The sequence below is a fragment of the Barbus barbus genome, assembly GCF_936440315.1.
Source record: "Barbus barbus genome assembly, chromosome: 29".
Taxonomy (NCBI): domain Eukaryota; kingdom Metazoa; phylum Chordata; class Actinopteri; order Cypriniformes; family Cyprinidae; genus Barbus; species Barbus barbus.
Window position 1 is genome coordinate 21,970,435 of NC_136757.1, and position 14,418 is coordinate 21,984,852.

General features: G+C 37.6%; 1 protein-coding gene across 2 annotated transcripts in view; it reads left to right on the forward strand.

The window, feature by feature from the left end:
* Window positions 1–14,418, forward strand: part of faf1 (Fas (TNFRSF6) associated factor 1) — a 72,250-nt gene that overhangs the window by 34,055 nt on the left and 23,777 nt on the right. For both annotated transcript variants that reach the window (XM_079384324.1, XM_079384325.1), the window contains exons 9-12: window positions 6,431–6,526; window positions 7,396–7,519; window positions 7,614–7,677; window positions 7,901–7,982. In XM_079384324.1, coding sequence (XP_079240450.1) covers window positions 6,431–6,526; window positions 7,396–7,519; window positions 7,614–7,677; window positions 7,901–7,982 — 366 coding nt within the window. The remainder of the gene's footprint in view (window positions 1–6,430; window positions 6,527–7,395; window positions 7,520–7,613; window positions 7,678–7,900; window positions 7,983–14,418) is intronic.

Consider the following 14,418-nt stretch of genomic DNA (forward strand, 5'->3'; position numbering starts at 1 on the left):
GATATCTCCCAGAGTGTTTACTTTTACTGAGTGTATTGTCTGAGAAACAACGCTGATTATCTCTAGTCAGATTCTGGAGCTGTGATTCCAGTTCAACTATCTTTTTATGTCTGGTTTTTCTGAAGGAAAGAGGCATATGAAATTGAGTTATTCCTTATAAATCCTTTAACTGCATTCCAAAGTGTTCGAGGATCATCCACTGAACCTTGGTTAATTTCAATAAACTCAGCTAATTTATTTCTGAATTGACTGCAAAAGTTTTCATCCTGTAACAATTTAGGGTTAAATCGCCATCTAGTGGCACAAGATGGCCGAGGGATCAAAGATAATCTGCACAAATTTCCATCATGATCTGACAGAGATAAGGAACAGATATCGGCATCACGAACAGCTGAAGATAAAGAAGTAGAAATGAAAATATAGTCAATTCGCAAATAGGATTTATGAGTAGCAGAAAAGAAAGTGAAAGACTTAGCAGAAGGGTTTAATAAACGCCAGCTGTTCACCAACGAGGATGAGGTTACACATTGCCGAAGTTTGTCAGAACACAAAGCTTGAGAGTGTGATTCCTTTGGTCCAGATCTATCTAGGATATGTGACATTACAGAATTCATATCTGCACCCAATACAGTTTCAAAATCTGAAAACTTCAAGAGATAGATTGACAAAACAGAGGAAAAAAGTAGGGTCAGGAGTACAAGGGGCATAAACTGAGAGAAATACAATATTCTTATTCTCCACTATTGTTTTTATGTGTTATTCTACCATCTGTATCACCTTTCTCTAAAATAGTAATATTTAAAGTCCTCCGCACCAATATTATGACTCCCTTGGTTTTAGTATCCGAAGATTAGTGAGATACCACTTCATAAAACTTATTATTACACCTGCGTATATCCTCGTTTTAAATTCTTGAACTAACACTATATCAATCTTTCTTCTTCGCAAAAAATCCAGAAAACCTGTACGTTTGTGAGGGCCATTTAGCCCATTAATATTACAACTCAGAATATTAAGGTCAGTCATAGGTATTAAACAGAATTACTGCATAATAAGACAAAATACAAGTTTGAAAATAAAACCAGTTGAGTCTACCATTAAACCACCCCCACCCTCCCCGTTACCATAAAAAAAACATAAACACATTCCCATGAACTATGGCATATCAAACCAAGAACAAACCTTGATCTGCCAGCACCCCTTAATATGGTCCGTGGCGTCAACAAAAACCTGCACATTACTGTAGCACCAACATTTGGCCCATAATCACACATTGATTAGGTAGTATTTCTATTTAAAAAAAAAAAAAGAGAAGAGAGATAAAGAATACAACTAAAACAAATAAAATATCATAATCAGTAAGCGATATTGTATGCACAATGAACTATGAATTAAGAAGTGAACATTAAAGTGAACAGTGAAAGACACAGTCACCTAACCATTTAGAGCATCTCTTCTCCGATTAGACAGCAAATGTCCAGCTGAAGTTCACTGAGAGTTGGTGGATGAAAGGGATCTGACAAAAACTCTTGCTTCTGGGGAATGTAGCATTTTAGGTTCACCTTGATTGAGAATGACCTTCAGCGTTGCAAGATAAAAGAGACAATTCTAGATGCCAGCGTCTCTCATCTCCTTCCTAATTGGTGCAAATGCACTTCTTTTTGGCGGTGACCGGAGAAAAATCTGGAAAGACAGACAGCGTTGCTCTGTTTTCACCGGGGCATGAAGTCTGGCAGCCCGCAGAATGAGCTCCCCGTCCGTGTACCGCAGCAGTTTAAAGATGAAAACCCGTGGTTTAGCGCGATCTGAGGAGAGCCTTGTGTACACACGATGCGCTCGCTCCACTTCAATCTCTTTGCCCGCCAGAGACGGGAGCCTCGTCGGTAGCGATCTTTTCAAAAAGCCCATAGGGTCGTCCTTCTCGGAACCTTCAGGCAATCCAACCAGACGGAGATTGCTGCGCCTATTGCGATCCTGTAAGTCCACAACCTGTTGCTCGAGCGTGGCTACTCCCCTATCGTGATCTGCAACAACTTTTTGTTCTCTCATCTCCCCTGAAAGAAGATCCAGTTTAGATCATAGCGACTGAACAACTGACATGTGAGAAGCGAACTTGTTCCGCATCGCCGTCAACTCTGTTCTTAGAATGTCCTCAAAGTGTGTAACAGTGTTCGCCATCTTGTCCATCATATCGCTCGCGGCCGGTGACTTGGATTTCTTCATAATCAGAGAAGCCGATGAAGACAACTCCTGCTGTTTACAACTGCATGCCATCAGGTAAAGCACCACCAATTAATAAAACTTGAAACAAAACGAAAAAATCTGCAAAAAGAGGCCAAATGTATGGAGCTCTACTCGAGTGCGACTAGGTTCATAAGCACATCACGTGACTTTGTAAATATATATTTACCTAATGCATATAAATTTATCAGCACCAGCTTTGGTGATTTTTATTTATTTATTTACTTTTATTAAAGTTTGTACCTGTCAGTTACTATTTTTTAGATCAAGTATTTCAAATAATATTTTGTGTTAAAGTATCACTATTTTGACACTGAGATTTGTACTATAGATTTATAAAATGTTATTATTGTAAGAGGCATTTGCTGTTGTCTGCCATCCCGCATCCAGCAAATCGTAGCAGTTACAGATTACACCTTAAACAGGTGAAAACAAAACATCGCCTAGCCTATTCACACTTCTTTTTTTTCTCGAAGGGCTTAGTTCTGAAAGGTTCACTGAGCATTTTAAACACTGTATTTGACCCTAGATCTTAATCAAGACTGACACCTCTTCAAACCCCAACCTGAAAGGGTCCAACAGGTGTTTAGGGTGGGGCTTCTTATTTTTCTTTTCTTTTCTGGACTCCACACTCTCTCACTTTTTTCGCGCTCTGTAGCTCTCTTGTCCTCATCTATCAAAGAAGGCAGACACAAGGTGCAGCTTTGGGGGTTTCGGACAACTAGAGCAGCTGTCAGCAGTAATTATCTCCTTCACAGTCTGAGCGATGGAGAATGACAACAAATAGCTGAAAACAACCAAGAGGAGAAGTAAAAGTTAGCCAGATAAATATATTTAGTTGATAGTAAATGGAGAAGTCCTCTAAGATGAGAACAGAGAAAAATAAATGGAATTCCTCTTTTGCATGGCGCTCAGTGCTAGGGCCTTTAATGCAAGTGTTAATGAAAGGGGTCCAAAAGAGGAGGATTTTGTTCTTTGTTTGGAGGTGGAGAGGGAGGTGTGGAAAGATGAGGGGGTGACCTCTCCCCTGTAGCCTGCGGCTCTGAACACGCACACACTTAAGCACCCAGACACTCATACCGTTAGGCAGTGGGGTCAGAACATGGAAGTTTCACCACTTACCTGTGACTTTAAGTGCCCTAATTCTTCCCTGCTTCATGTGTTAAATCATGGAAACAGGACTTACCTGGTTAGATAATGGTTATTTACTATGTAGATGTACAGTAATATGTACATTCCTGACTATTTATGAGAACTAAACTGAAAAAATATATTGTCATTATGAGCACATTAAAGGGGTAATTCTTGCTAATTTAATGTCATTAAAAACCTTTATGACTTACTTTATTCAGAGGCTATGAAAATGTCATACAGGTTTGAAACAACATGAGCATGAGTAAATGGTGACAGAAATTTCATTTTTAGGTGAACTATCCTTATAAATATTAAAAACTAACCATTTGGATATCAACAGCTATTCAGGATTAGACCCGATGATCCGATGGTATGTGAAGGTGTGCATAACAAAGGTTATTTATATATAGACGTCTTTACAATATTTTAGGTCAGATAAATAGTTATGGAAAACTTAATTACACTGGGGAAAAAAACAATAAGTAAAATTTACTTAATTTTTCTTTTGCAAGTTTTTGCACGCAATTTTTTTTTAAGCAAAATTAAAGTAAGGAATCAAGTAAAATCTACTTAAAAAGTTAAAAAATCTACTTAACTAAGTTTAATATTAGCAAAGGAAATAAGTAAATTAAACCTGGCCAGTTAGCGTTTGATGAGTAAAATCTACTAAATTATTTTAAGTTTACCCTGCAATACTCAAGTACATTTCACTCAGTCATGGTTTGTAAACTTTACTCAAACAACATAGCACTGAAAAAATGAAAGCATGTGGTTCACTTATCACTTACAAACGTGTAAGCAAATAGATAGCTTGTTATTCTTTTTTTTTTATTCATGATTTATTTATTGAATTTTCAAAACAAGAAGACAGACAGAAAGTAATAAACATACAAACATTAAAGGAAAAGGAGAGAAAAAACAGCTAAATTAGGTTAAAAAGAATAAGTTAAGAAAATAAATAACAATAAAAATTAAATAAATAGCTTAATGTGTGCTACTAACATGATAATACAAGTGCACAATCGGGATAAATCGAGTAATAATTGTACAGTGTAGATGGATAATTTGCTGGAAAACAGCAAAAATTAACCTTATTAATTATTCATGCCCAAGTGCATGATGGGAACAACAGGATCATGACTTTGATATTTACTTAAACAATCTTTGTAAAAATAACAAACAATTCCAAGTAAACTTTAAATTCTACAAGCCTAAATTGAGTACTAATATTGAATTTACTTTTCTTTTTTTTATTATTATTGGCTGAACTAAATTATTTAATTTATTTTGTTTTTCTGTAGTACTTCACCACAAAATAATTTTTATTTGTATATGACTCTGCAGGCACCTTCAGTAGTGGCACAGTTTACCCTATGATTTCTTCCCTAGTGAGTTCTATATTTTCTCTGGCCTCCGACACTCTGATCTTCCTGCGAAAAGAACATGTCTGATGCTTGGACAGTGCTTTTGGTTGTGTCACACAACAGTACTGTACATTGTGTCTCTTTACAGACAGTCTGTCTTAAATTAGTCCTTTTAGAAGAGAAACACTGGGATTCTTCTCTCTGTGTGGGCCATCACAAAGAAAGAGAGAGAGTGTGTCGTGTTTTGGAGGAGTTAGCACCTGTTAAAGTACTTGACACTCTGAAATCCAGAGTTGCATTATGGGATATTATGGTGCTTAAACCAAAGCTTCTTTACACTTAATCTGTTATGTCTGATAATCAATACCAAGACGTGACATCAGGGGGGGATTGCTTTAATTTTCGGTTAACATCTGCATATGTCCTAATGGCTAGGCAATGGGAACTATACTTTTAACTTTTAAAATGTAAAGTTTGGTTAATGTTTAAATTATTTAAATTTATAGCCCGATCAAGATGCTCAAGAATGTTATATTTTTATTGGGTAAAGTTGCAAATCAGAGATATCTTATATTTAACAGCTGATTTTTTTGTTTTGTTTAAAATGTCCAATGTGCAGAACAATTTTAATAATAATAGTAATAAATTATATTATTATTGATGTCGTCATTGTTGTTATCCTTTCTTTTTTATGCGCATCTAAATTGTCACATTTATTTTTATCTTTGTTTATCATGTATTTCACGTTGTCTGCTGTTTCTTAAAAACTGAGTGATTGATGCAAACAGTACATTAAGTAATTTACCTGTGAAAATAGTTATGTCCTGTTATGTAAATGGTGTTATTGGGTGCAATTTGTTTTGAGTTCCACCTAATGATGCAGTTAATCTGTCAATCTACACTTGAAGAACAATAACTTAAGGTGATAAACTGGTATAAATATAGCTTGAATTGAACCAAGAATCTCTCTAAAACACATGAGAGTAAAAGAGCACAAGAGCCCCCTGCAGTAAATCCATTTTCTCTTTGTCTCTGTGTATTTTAGTCTCTTCTGATGTGTCTGTCTTGCTACTATAGACCGGTTTAAGACAGGCTAAGAGCTGAAAAATGTTTATCATTACTGTTGGTATAAAGTATTGACCGCTGTGGTCATTTAGGTATTGAAAATGAATATGTAAAAACACACTGATTATAGAGTGTAATTGGTAATGTCAGGTAAGAGTCGAGAGAATAGACCTCTGTGCTGTAACTCCAGGGAGGTGTGTGTGTGTGTGTGTATGGGGCTGTTCTGTAATGAGTCCCTGTAGTGTGGAGTGCTGCTGACATTTCCACTCTAGCCTGAGAGTTAATGAGTTACTCAGGTCTTCACCAACAGCTCACCGTATGCTGCATGTGATGCTCTTTAGAGTGCCAAACAGACAGTACCTCTGAAACCCTGCGAAGATGAATACTGGTGGTCTCTGCAAACTTTACTGGGAAATTATATCTTAAAGGAATAGTTCACCCAATAATTCTATCATCGCAGGCTCCTCGGGATGTTCCAAACCCAAAACGATAACTTCATAAACGTTAGCTATGATGACTTTATGGTCTTTTATGTTAACGAAAAGGGGTGTTTCATTCTACACACAACAAAAAGGTTGGAAAAACAGTGCTAAAATGTATAATAAATCAATTTTTTAATTGCACAGATGACTCTGGCCTCCAGTGGAATCAGTTACCCCTGCCACCACCTGACTGTGTGCAGAAGATCTTCCCCTGCGCTCACGGTGGACCAGACAGAAGAGGTAAAGCAGAACAATGCACAAACAGTGTCAAATCTGCTGTTGTTTACCTGTAGATGAGAACCATTAAGAAGTTCTGTTTCTCTCATAATTTTTACATTTATATATTTCATTTCTGCTGTTTTTGTTTTTAAATTTTTCAACATATGGTAAGATAGCATGTGGTGCCAGTTTTGGCAATTCTAATGTTTTGTGGGATTTTTAATTAGACTGCTCCGCTCAGCCAAAATGGATAAATGATTGCCATTTTTATCTTTAATGAGAAACTCGTTGTTGGAATCGAAATGCAGTACTGCTCTGAATTGATGAAATAATGTGTAGTGGGCACAGGGATCGCTGTTGAGTTGCCAGGCGTAACACTGCAGCCAGACTTGCCCCTGTGTTTCAAGTCTGATGGCAACCTTTCAACAGATTGGCAACTATTACATTCTCTGCACCGTTTGTATTAGGTTTGGTCCCCAATGTAGAATTAAAATGAGAACTATTTTGTGAACTATTATACTTTTTTATGGAGTTGTAATTGAGTGGTCACTAATAGGCATTTTTGGCTGAGCTATTTTTGTTGTCATTGCCAGGATTATAAATCTTTTGTTTGTTTTTGTCCCCCCCCCCCCCGATTATGAACACAAATACATTTCAGTGAAATTAGGATTAGAAATGAGATTTAGCATTTTGATATACAGTAGAAAATATTTTTTTGTAGTTTTAGAACCTTACATAGAAACACATTTTTTTAAGAGGACTTTTTAGTTTATAACTGATTAATTAAATGTTTCTTTTTTATTGTAATTTTACTTAAAGAATAGGTTTTGATATTGTCATTAAATATATTAGCCTAATCTAGGAAAATTGCTTCTGTGTCTGTGTTACAGTGCACAGATGTCCACATGGTCAGTGACAGTGAGGGAGATGATTTCGAGGATGCACCTGAGTTTGGTGTAGATGAATCTGAAATCTTTGGCATGGGAAGCTCGAGTTGTCGAAAGTCTCCGATGAGTAAGTTATACTGTGTCATTTCATCTGTGGTTGACCATGAAGGAATGGTGTTTACTGGATATCTGAATTGATATATTCCTTCATCTTTCCTCAGTGCCAGAGAACAGTGAAAATGAGGGTGATGCCTTACTGCACTTTACTGCTGAATTTTCTAGAAGGTGAGATCCCTGGACAAAGTAACATTTGTCATCCAATTTCACTAAAGAAAACCAAACATAAACTGCATTTCTTTGTAGCTCAGTATGTGGTGTCTTGTACATATTTTTTCATCACTGCTGGTTTTGAATAAGATGTTTTTAATGTTTGAAAATAGCTACTCTGATATTTGGTATTTGCTTATTTGTGTGATATTTGCTTAGTGTGTGCATGTATGTTTTGTAGATATGGTGATTGCCATCCCGTGTTCTACATCGGCTCCTTGGAAGCAGCAGCTCAAGAGGCCTTTTACGGCAAAGCCAGAGATGTGAGTATAAACTCCGTAATTTACCAATCAATAAATGTGTAATTTATATCATGATTTTATTTAAATGTATTTTTTAATTAAACAATTTACTTTATTATTGTGATTTATTTTATTTTAATATTATTAATGGTGACAGTCATAGGTGGTACTGGAAATGATTGGGAAAACAGTGGGAGGTGGGATCAGGAAATGACCCGAGCCAGATTCCAGAAACCTACATTGCCCACATATAACCATATGCACTACCAGGTCACGTCTCTAACATTTCTTCTGAGACTCATATGCACAGGTATATAAACAACCCTAAACGTTTGATTGGCAGAACTGGCCCCCCCCATCATGATAAATCCCCATCAAATTTCCGTTTCCCATTTGAACAGCTGAAGCTTTATTTAGAACAGCTTTGCGCTGGTTTTCCCGCTATGTCCTCATAAGGAGGCTTGTATCAACTGACAGCTTGTGTGGATTACGGTCTTATTAGACTGGGAGGATGCAGCAAGATGTTCAGGGGGTTTTTGAGCATGAGGAGCGGGCTGGAATGGCTTCCTGCCTGCAGCCCAGCTGATCTCCTCCTCTCCTCATCACAGGCACAATATGGCCGCCGCTCTCCCCCGAGGAGACAGTTCAGTGTGTCAGTGAAAACAAACTAATGTAAGAAGAAGGGATGACCCTCTGTGTTCCTCTTTTGCAGACAGTCAGTGTTTTTCTTCATGGGTCATACTTTTTCACTCTTTTATCCATGTGCGCTTCTCTAGTATGCCGTGCGCAGTTGTTCTCCTTTTGGGCTTCAGCCAGAGGATTTATCTTTAGTAAGGATTTAACAGGACATATTTAAGGTATGCGTCATTAAAAAGTACTTTAGAATAAAAATGATGAAAGATGAATAGAAATTTCTAAAAATGGATCGACGTCAACTGGAAGGTTTTTCCGGTACAGCAAAGTCCCAAAAGACTTAAGAAAATATTTTTAGTGTATTTTACAATGAACACTAAATTGTGGTATTAGTTAATTATGACGTAACGTGTTTCCCATAGGATTGTGAGAATATGGGGGATGGACCTTGGTCCGTCTAATGGGGTCTAGGAGAAGCCACCCCCAGATGAGCATTTTTGTTCATTTTGAAGTTAAATGCCTCAATCTGGTTTAAAATGATGTGCTCCAACTAATTTTTAGTGTCGAAATTAAACAATAAAAAACCTTGCATTGATTTGCATTGATGTTAAAGTGGAAGCCAAATAATTAGAATATAATAATAATAATATTTTTGTTGTTATTATTATTATCCATAAGACAGTAATATATTACTATTGTAATAAAACTACACCGTAAAATAAATGTAAATCAACAATACATTTAATTTGAATTTCATAAAATATATATATTTTTTTTATTTTGTCTTAAAATATCTTCACTTGTAGGCTTTTATTTTGGTGGAAAATTGCAGTTTCAGTGAAAACAGGTTTACAACACATCTATTTACAAATCTTGTGAAATGCTTTAATCATATGACCACAAACATGTTGGAAATTATGCAAATGTGAAAGTAATGCAAACTGGTGCCTGTTGCATTCCCAAATGCATGTTAAGCTCATGTTAAAACATCAGATCACGAGCTGATCAAGTGCACACTTCTCTTTCAAAGGTGCTGTGCAACAGACAATATATTTAATTAAATAACTTATTTTTATGTTGGTTTCATTGACAGATGCATTGTCAAAGCAATAGTGCAAAATGTGTTATTTTATTATCAAAAGTGCACAAAATATTTTCAATACAAAACTGTGGCGGGACAGATTAGATTGTGGCAGGATGCCAAAATCTAGGCTGTTAATGGGAAAACACTGATGAAATTTCGGCACACTAACATCACCATATAGAACTGCAAAAACAAAGACCAGTAAAATAGGATTCTCAAAGGGAAGCATTCAAGAAACCCATTTCAACTACCCAGGCCGTCGCTTGAGCCACCGTGCTCACCACCTTTCAGTCAGCCGGTCTTCTCGTTATAAGTTTAGGTTGTTTAGCCATGGCTGTGAACATTTCATTTGCACATGTGCATGTGTGGGATGGACTTTTTTGAGGGCACTTGTGCCCCTCACTCATAGGCCTGAGAGGCTAATCACTAAGTAAAACACTACATGTGATGAAGTGTTTCTAGAGTGGGAGATGCTCCCAATCCATCCTTAATGAAAATGCTGGAGGCCCTGGAGTTCATCCGGAGGATCAGCAGAAGACTCTTGAGTCAGGCCACCCATCAGCACACAGACCTCACCACAAATCCCCTTAACATCCAGCTAATCACGCTAACCCTCCTCTGCCACCCGCACAAAGACGGCCATCAAAATTCATAGCTCCTTTGCGCCCTTCATGGCTTTTTCATGCATGAGCTTCATAGAGGAGCCCCCGTGACGAAGTGATTTTTCGGTCCGCGAGAAAAGAGATACAGAAAAATTGGTTTCTGATACCCAAAAGACTTGTTATTGACACTGCGGTTCTACTAGGAGAACTGATGAAAATTGACACTTGTCTATATACACTGATCAAAATAATTTATTGATGTGTCAGTCGTGTACGTCCACAAGAGAAGTAACAATGTCTGATTCAGAGTGAATCATTCTTGTGAGGCAAATCCTAATGTTTCACAGCACACTGGAGAGGAAGATTATAATCGCTGTTATAATTTAACAAATAATAATGACTTGCATATTATTCTGTTTGTTTCATAGCTATCAGAAGACTTGGAATATAGTGCGTGAGTCGTTTGAACCACTTTTATGATACTTTTATGGTGCTTTTGCATCCTTTTCAAAACGTAAGAAAAAACATTTCTTTAAAAATTTTCCTTTTTTTGTCCTGTGGAAGAAAGAAAGTCATTTGGGTTTTGGAGTGACTAAATAATGACAGAATTTTCATTTCTGGGTGGACTGGCCCTTTAAGAGTTGTATTACAAATACAAGGCAGCTCTTAAAGCTAAACTCTAATTATGCAACAAGATTATTATTATTACTATATTATTGTTCAGTTTTTGTGGGAGAATCTCTTATAGTATTGTAAGTGCCATCTGTTAAAGCAGTCTGCTACAGGTCAAGAGAGAGCAGTAATATGAACTCCTCATTTCCCATTGTTTGCTTTCCTACAGGCAAAAGAGGATGATCACTTTCACCGTCTCTCCCCCTCCAGCACATAGCCTACACATTGCCTGTAATTAAAAACATCCTTGCACAATACTTATACAAGATGATCGCCTATATAACTAGCGTTACACTCATGGTTGAGCAGGTGGAGCCATCAACAGAATGTCTTGCGATTAATTTGAAAAGATCAATATATTTTTTTAGTCAGTAGAAGTGTGACCAGACTCCAGGAGTCCTGTTGGCGCCAGTTGCATAAACTTATCTTAAGACAGTGCCTTAAAGTATGAGTTTGACCAATTAGCAGTTCACCAAAGGGTTTTCAGTCTTATTTTTGGATTCAACTTAGACTAATCTATGCTTTTATTTAACGGAGTTAAAAAAATATGACCACTCTTAAAGAAAAAAATTAGATGACCAACTTATAAGACTAGTCTAAACCTTTTATGCAGCCGGCCCCTGTTGATAGCATTAGATAAAAACTAGCTGTTTCTTACATCATAAGAAATAACATGATGTTAATATCATTAGCAGGACATTTTGCCTCTCGCTTTATTTCGGTTTCTGCAGTGTTACACTGGTAGCTCTGCCCACAGTGAAATCTCATTGGTCCAAAATCTCTATTGATAGCGCATTAATAAAACCACAATGTAATGGAAGTAGTAGCAGACTGCATTGTGATGTACATCCAAGTGAAGTAGATTATTAAAAAAGAAAAAATGTAGGATGAGTGACTTGGTTCTGTTCTTTGGTTGTTGATTGAATGGAGGCAGATCTAAATGCAAGCTTGCAATTGATTGTATAAAAAATGGCGGCGTTTAATCGGACTTAAAGGCCGTTTTTTAACTGGGAGATCAAGTTATAACATTTTGATTAAAAAATTGCAAACTCCAAAAATGAAAAATGCTTGGATGAATCATTCACAAAAAGATCAATAAGTTTAATTTAGAAAATATTTTTTCAAATTTTCATTTCATGCTGACTTTCAAAGTTTAAATGTGTCTTGCTTAGCTTTGATTTTTGCTTCATAGCATTTCACTTCAGTTTTTAGAGTCACATTAATGCTGGAAACTTTGCCTGGTTAGTGCACCGTTGTAATACTAAATTTCGAACCATTATTTGTACATTTGGAAGATACTTTTACAAATTGCTAGGGCTGTCCTCGACTAAGGATTTTTCTGGTCGACTAGTAGTCGTTCATTTTAAGCAGAAGTCGACTAATCGCACGTTTATTAATAAACCATTTAAATCATTATAATGAGCTCTTAATTGCCTGCATATCTTAATAAAGCTATGCAGGCACAAGCACACGCATAAAGCTTGCCACAGCGCACCGGCAGAAGTAATGATTATGAATGTGTCATTGAAAAACAGTAAGGAGGCTGCATTAACATTTTAATAATTCACTTATAAACGAGTGCTTTCTTTGGCTTTATCTTCATACAGATTACATAATCTGAGAATATTTGTTTTCCATTTGAATTGGTTCATTTGAAAGTAGACATTTCACTCTCTATTGATAGCTTATATTTTTAATGTCTGTAAGGCAAAGATATGCATGGAGTTTCCCTCTCAAGTTCACAGAGACCGAGACGGCAGAAAGCGCATCTTGTTTGCTTTCATTATTTTACAAAAGCACGTTTTATTGTAATTGTGAGTGCACACAAATTAAGTCTTTACAGATTTGAAAGATGTATTACTCTTATCTGTATGACCAAAAATTACGGAGTATTTTAAGAGCAAGTGAGCGCACCGGCGCCTCCATCTGTCCTGCCGTGAGCTCGTTACTGTTCAGCTTCCACTCTCTGCACAGACACTGAATAGCACACATTTCTCCAGGTTAACATTAGATTTAGCGGCCATGTAAAGTTGCTATTACTTACATATTTCAGATGATAAGGCATATTTGTTGTGGATGAATGATAGGCGAGCGTTTGGATGTCCTGCCGGATGTGAAGTGAAGTGAAGTGACATACTGCCAAGTACTTAACCCATCCAACGTGCACACACACACAGCAGTGAACACACAACACACCGTGAACACACACCCGGAGCAGTGGGCAGCCATTTATGCTGCGGCGCCCGGGGAGCAGTTGGGGGTTCGGTGACTTGCTCAAGGGCACCTCAGTCGTGGTATTGGTGGAGAGAGCGCTGTACATTCATTCCCCCCACCTACAATCCCTGCCGGCCTGAGACTCGAACCCGCAACCTTCGGATTATGAGTCCGACTCTCTAACCATTAGGCCACGACTTCCCACATGTACTGTATTACCATAGACCAGCTGGATGTACTGTATTACTGGATGTACAGCCCTACTAATTGCAAATGCTTCGTTCAAGGTGGTTAGCATGTCCTTGATTAGGTAAATTCAATCGCAAGTCCTGTTCACATCAAGTTTGACGCAACTAAATGACAAAATTTAAAAAGTGCGTCTTTTTGCATTCAATTTCCATCATGCTCCAAATTTCGATATCTGAATATTTTTTTTTTAAATGACTTGTATCTGAATAAATAATGACTGATTTGTGTGAAGGACTACAAAGTGAGACATTGTTTCATTCATGTTTTTCATGCCAAACAGCCATGCTTGGTGTGAATAGGCCATCATTTTGCAGATAAACATGCTTTGTAGTCATGCTGCTGCAACACTGACTCAAATGTCCAAAGTTAGCCTGGGAATTCTGACAACTGTGTGAAAGCTAGTACTGTACCACTCACAGGACAGATCAGCTTTCTCTCTCCTTCTACCCACCTCCCTCTCTGTCCTCTCCTCCCATGTTCCTCTCGCGTCTCTACCCTTTCCTTCTCACCATTTCAGGATTCTCGTCCCGAGTAGGTGGGGAACAGCTCAAGGTGACCGAAAGAGCTTTTGGGTCAGTTTCTTCCCCAGAACAGACCCAGTAATTTGGACTGAGCGCTGATTTCTGCAGGCTAAGAAAAGCCCCACAAAAATGAGGGAAAGAAAGGAGGAGAAAACAATGGGATGAAAGTAGAGAGGAGTGACTGTGGGTAATGGAGGGGCGTGAAACGAGGGAGCTGACCAAAGACTGTTATTAGCGAGAGTAGCTTCTCCCCACCTCTTCAGTGAAATCTTAGAGGCCTCAAAAGGTCAAAATGTTTTCGCAGCTCGGAGCGAATACGTTCATGTCAGTTTTAGGAAAGACTACAAGAGCGGAGTGGAAAAGTTCATGTCTCGTTTTCATCCACCCCCCTTCTAGTTTTTTACGAGTAAAATGTCGCCCTCACTCTAGGTCCTATTTGCTTGTCTACCCAGCGTGAGTGTTTAATCTTTTCAGGGCCTTGA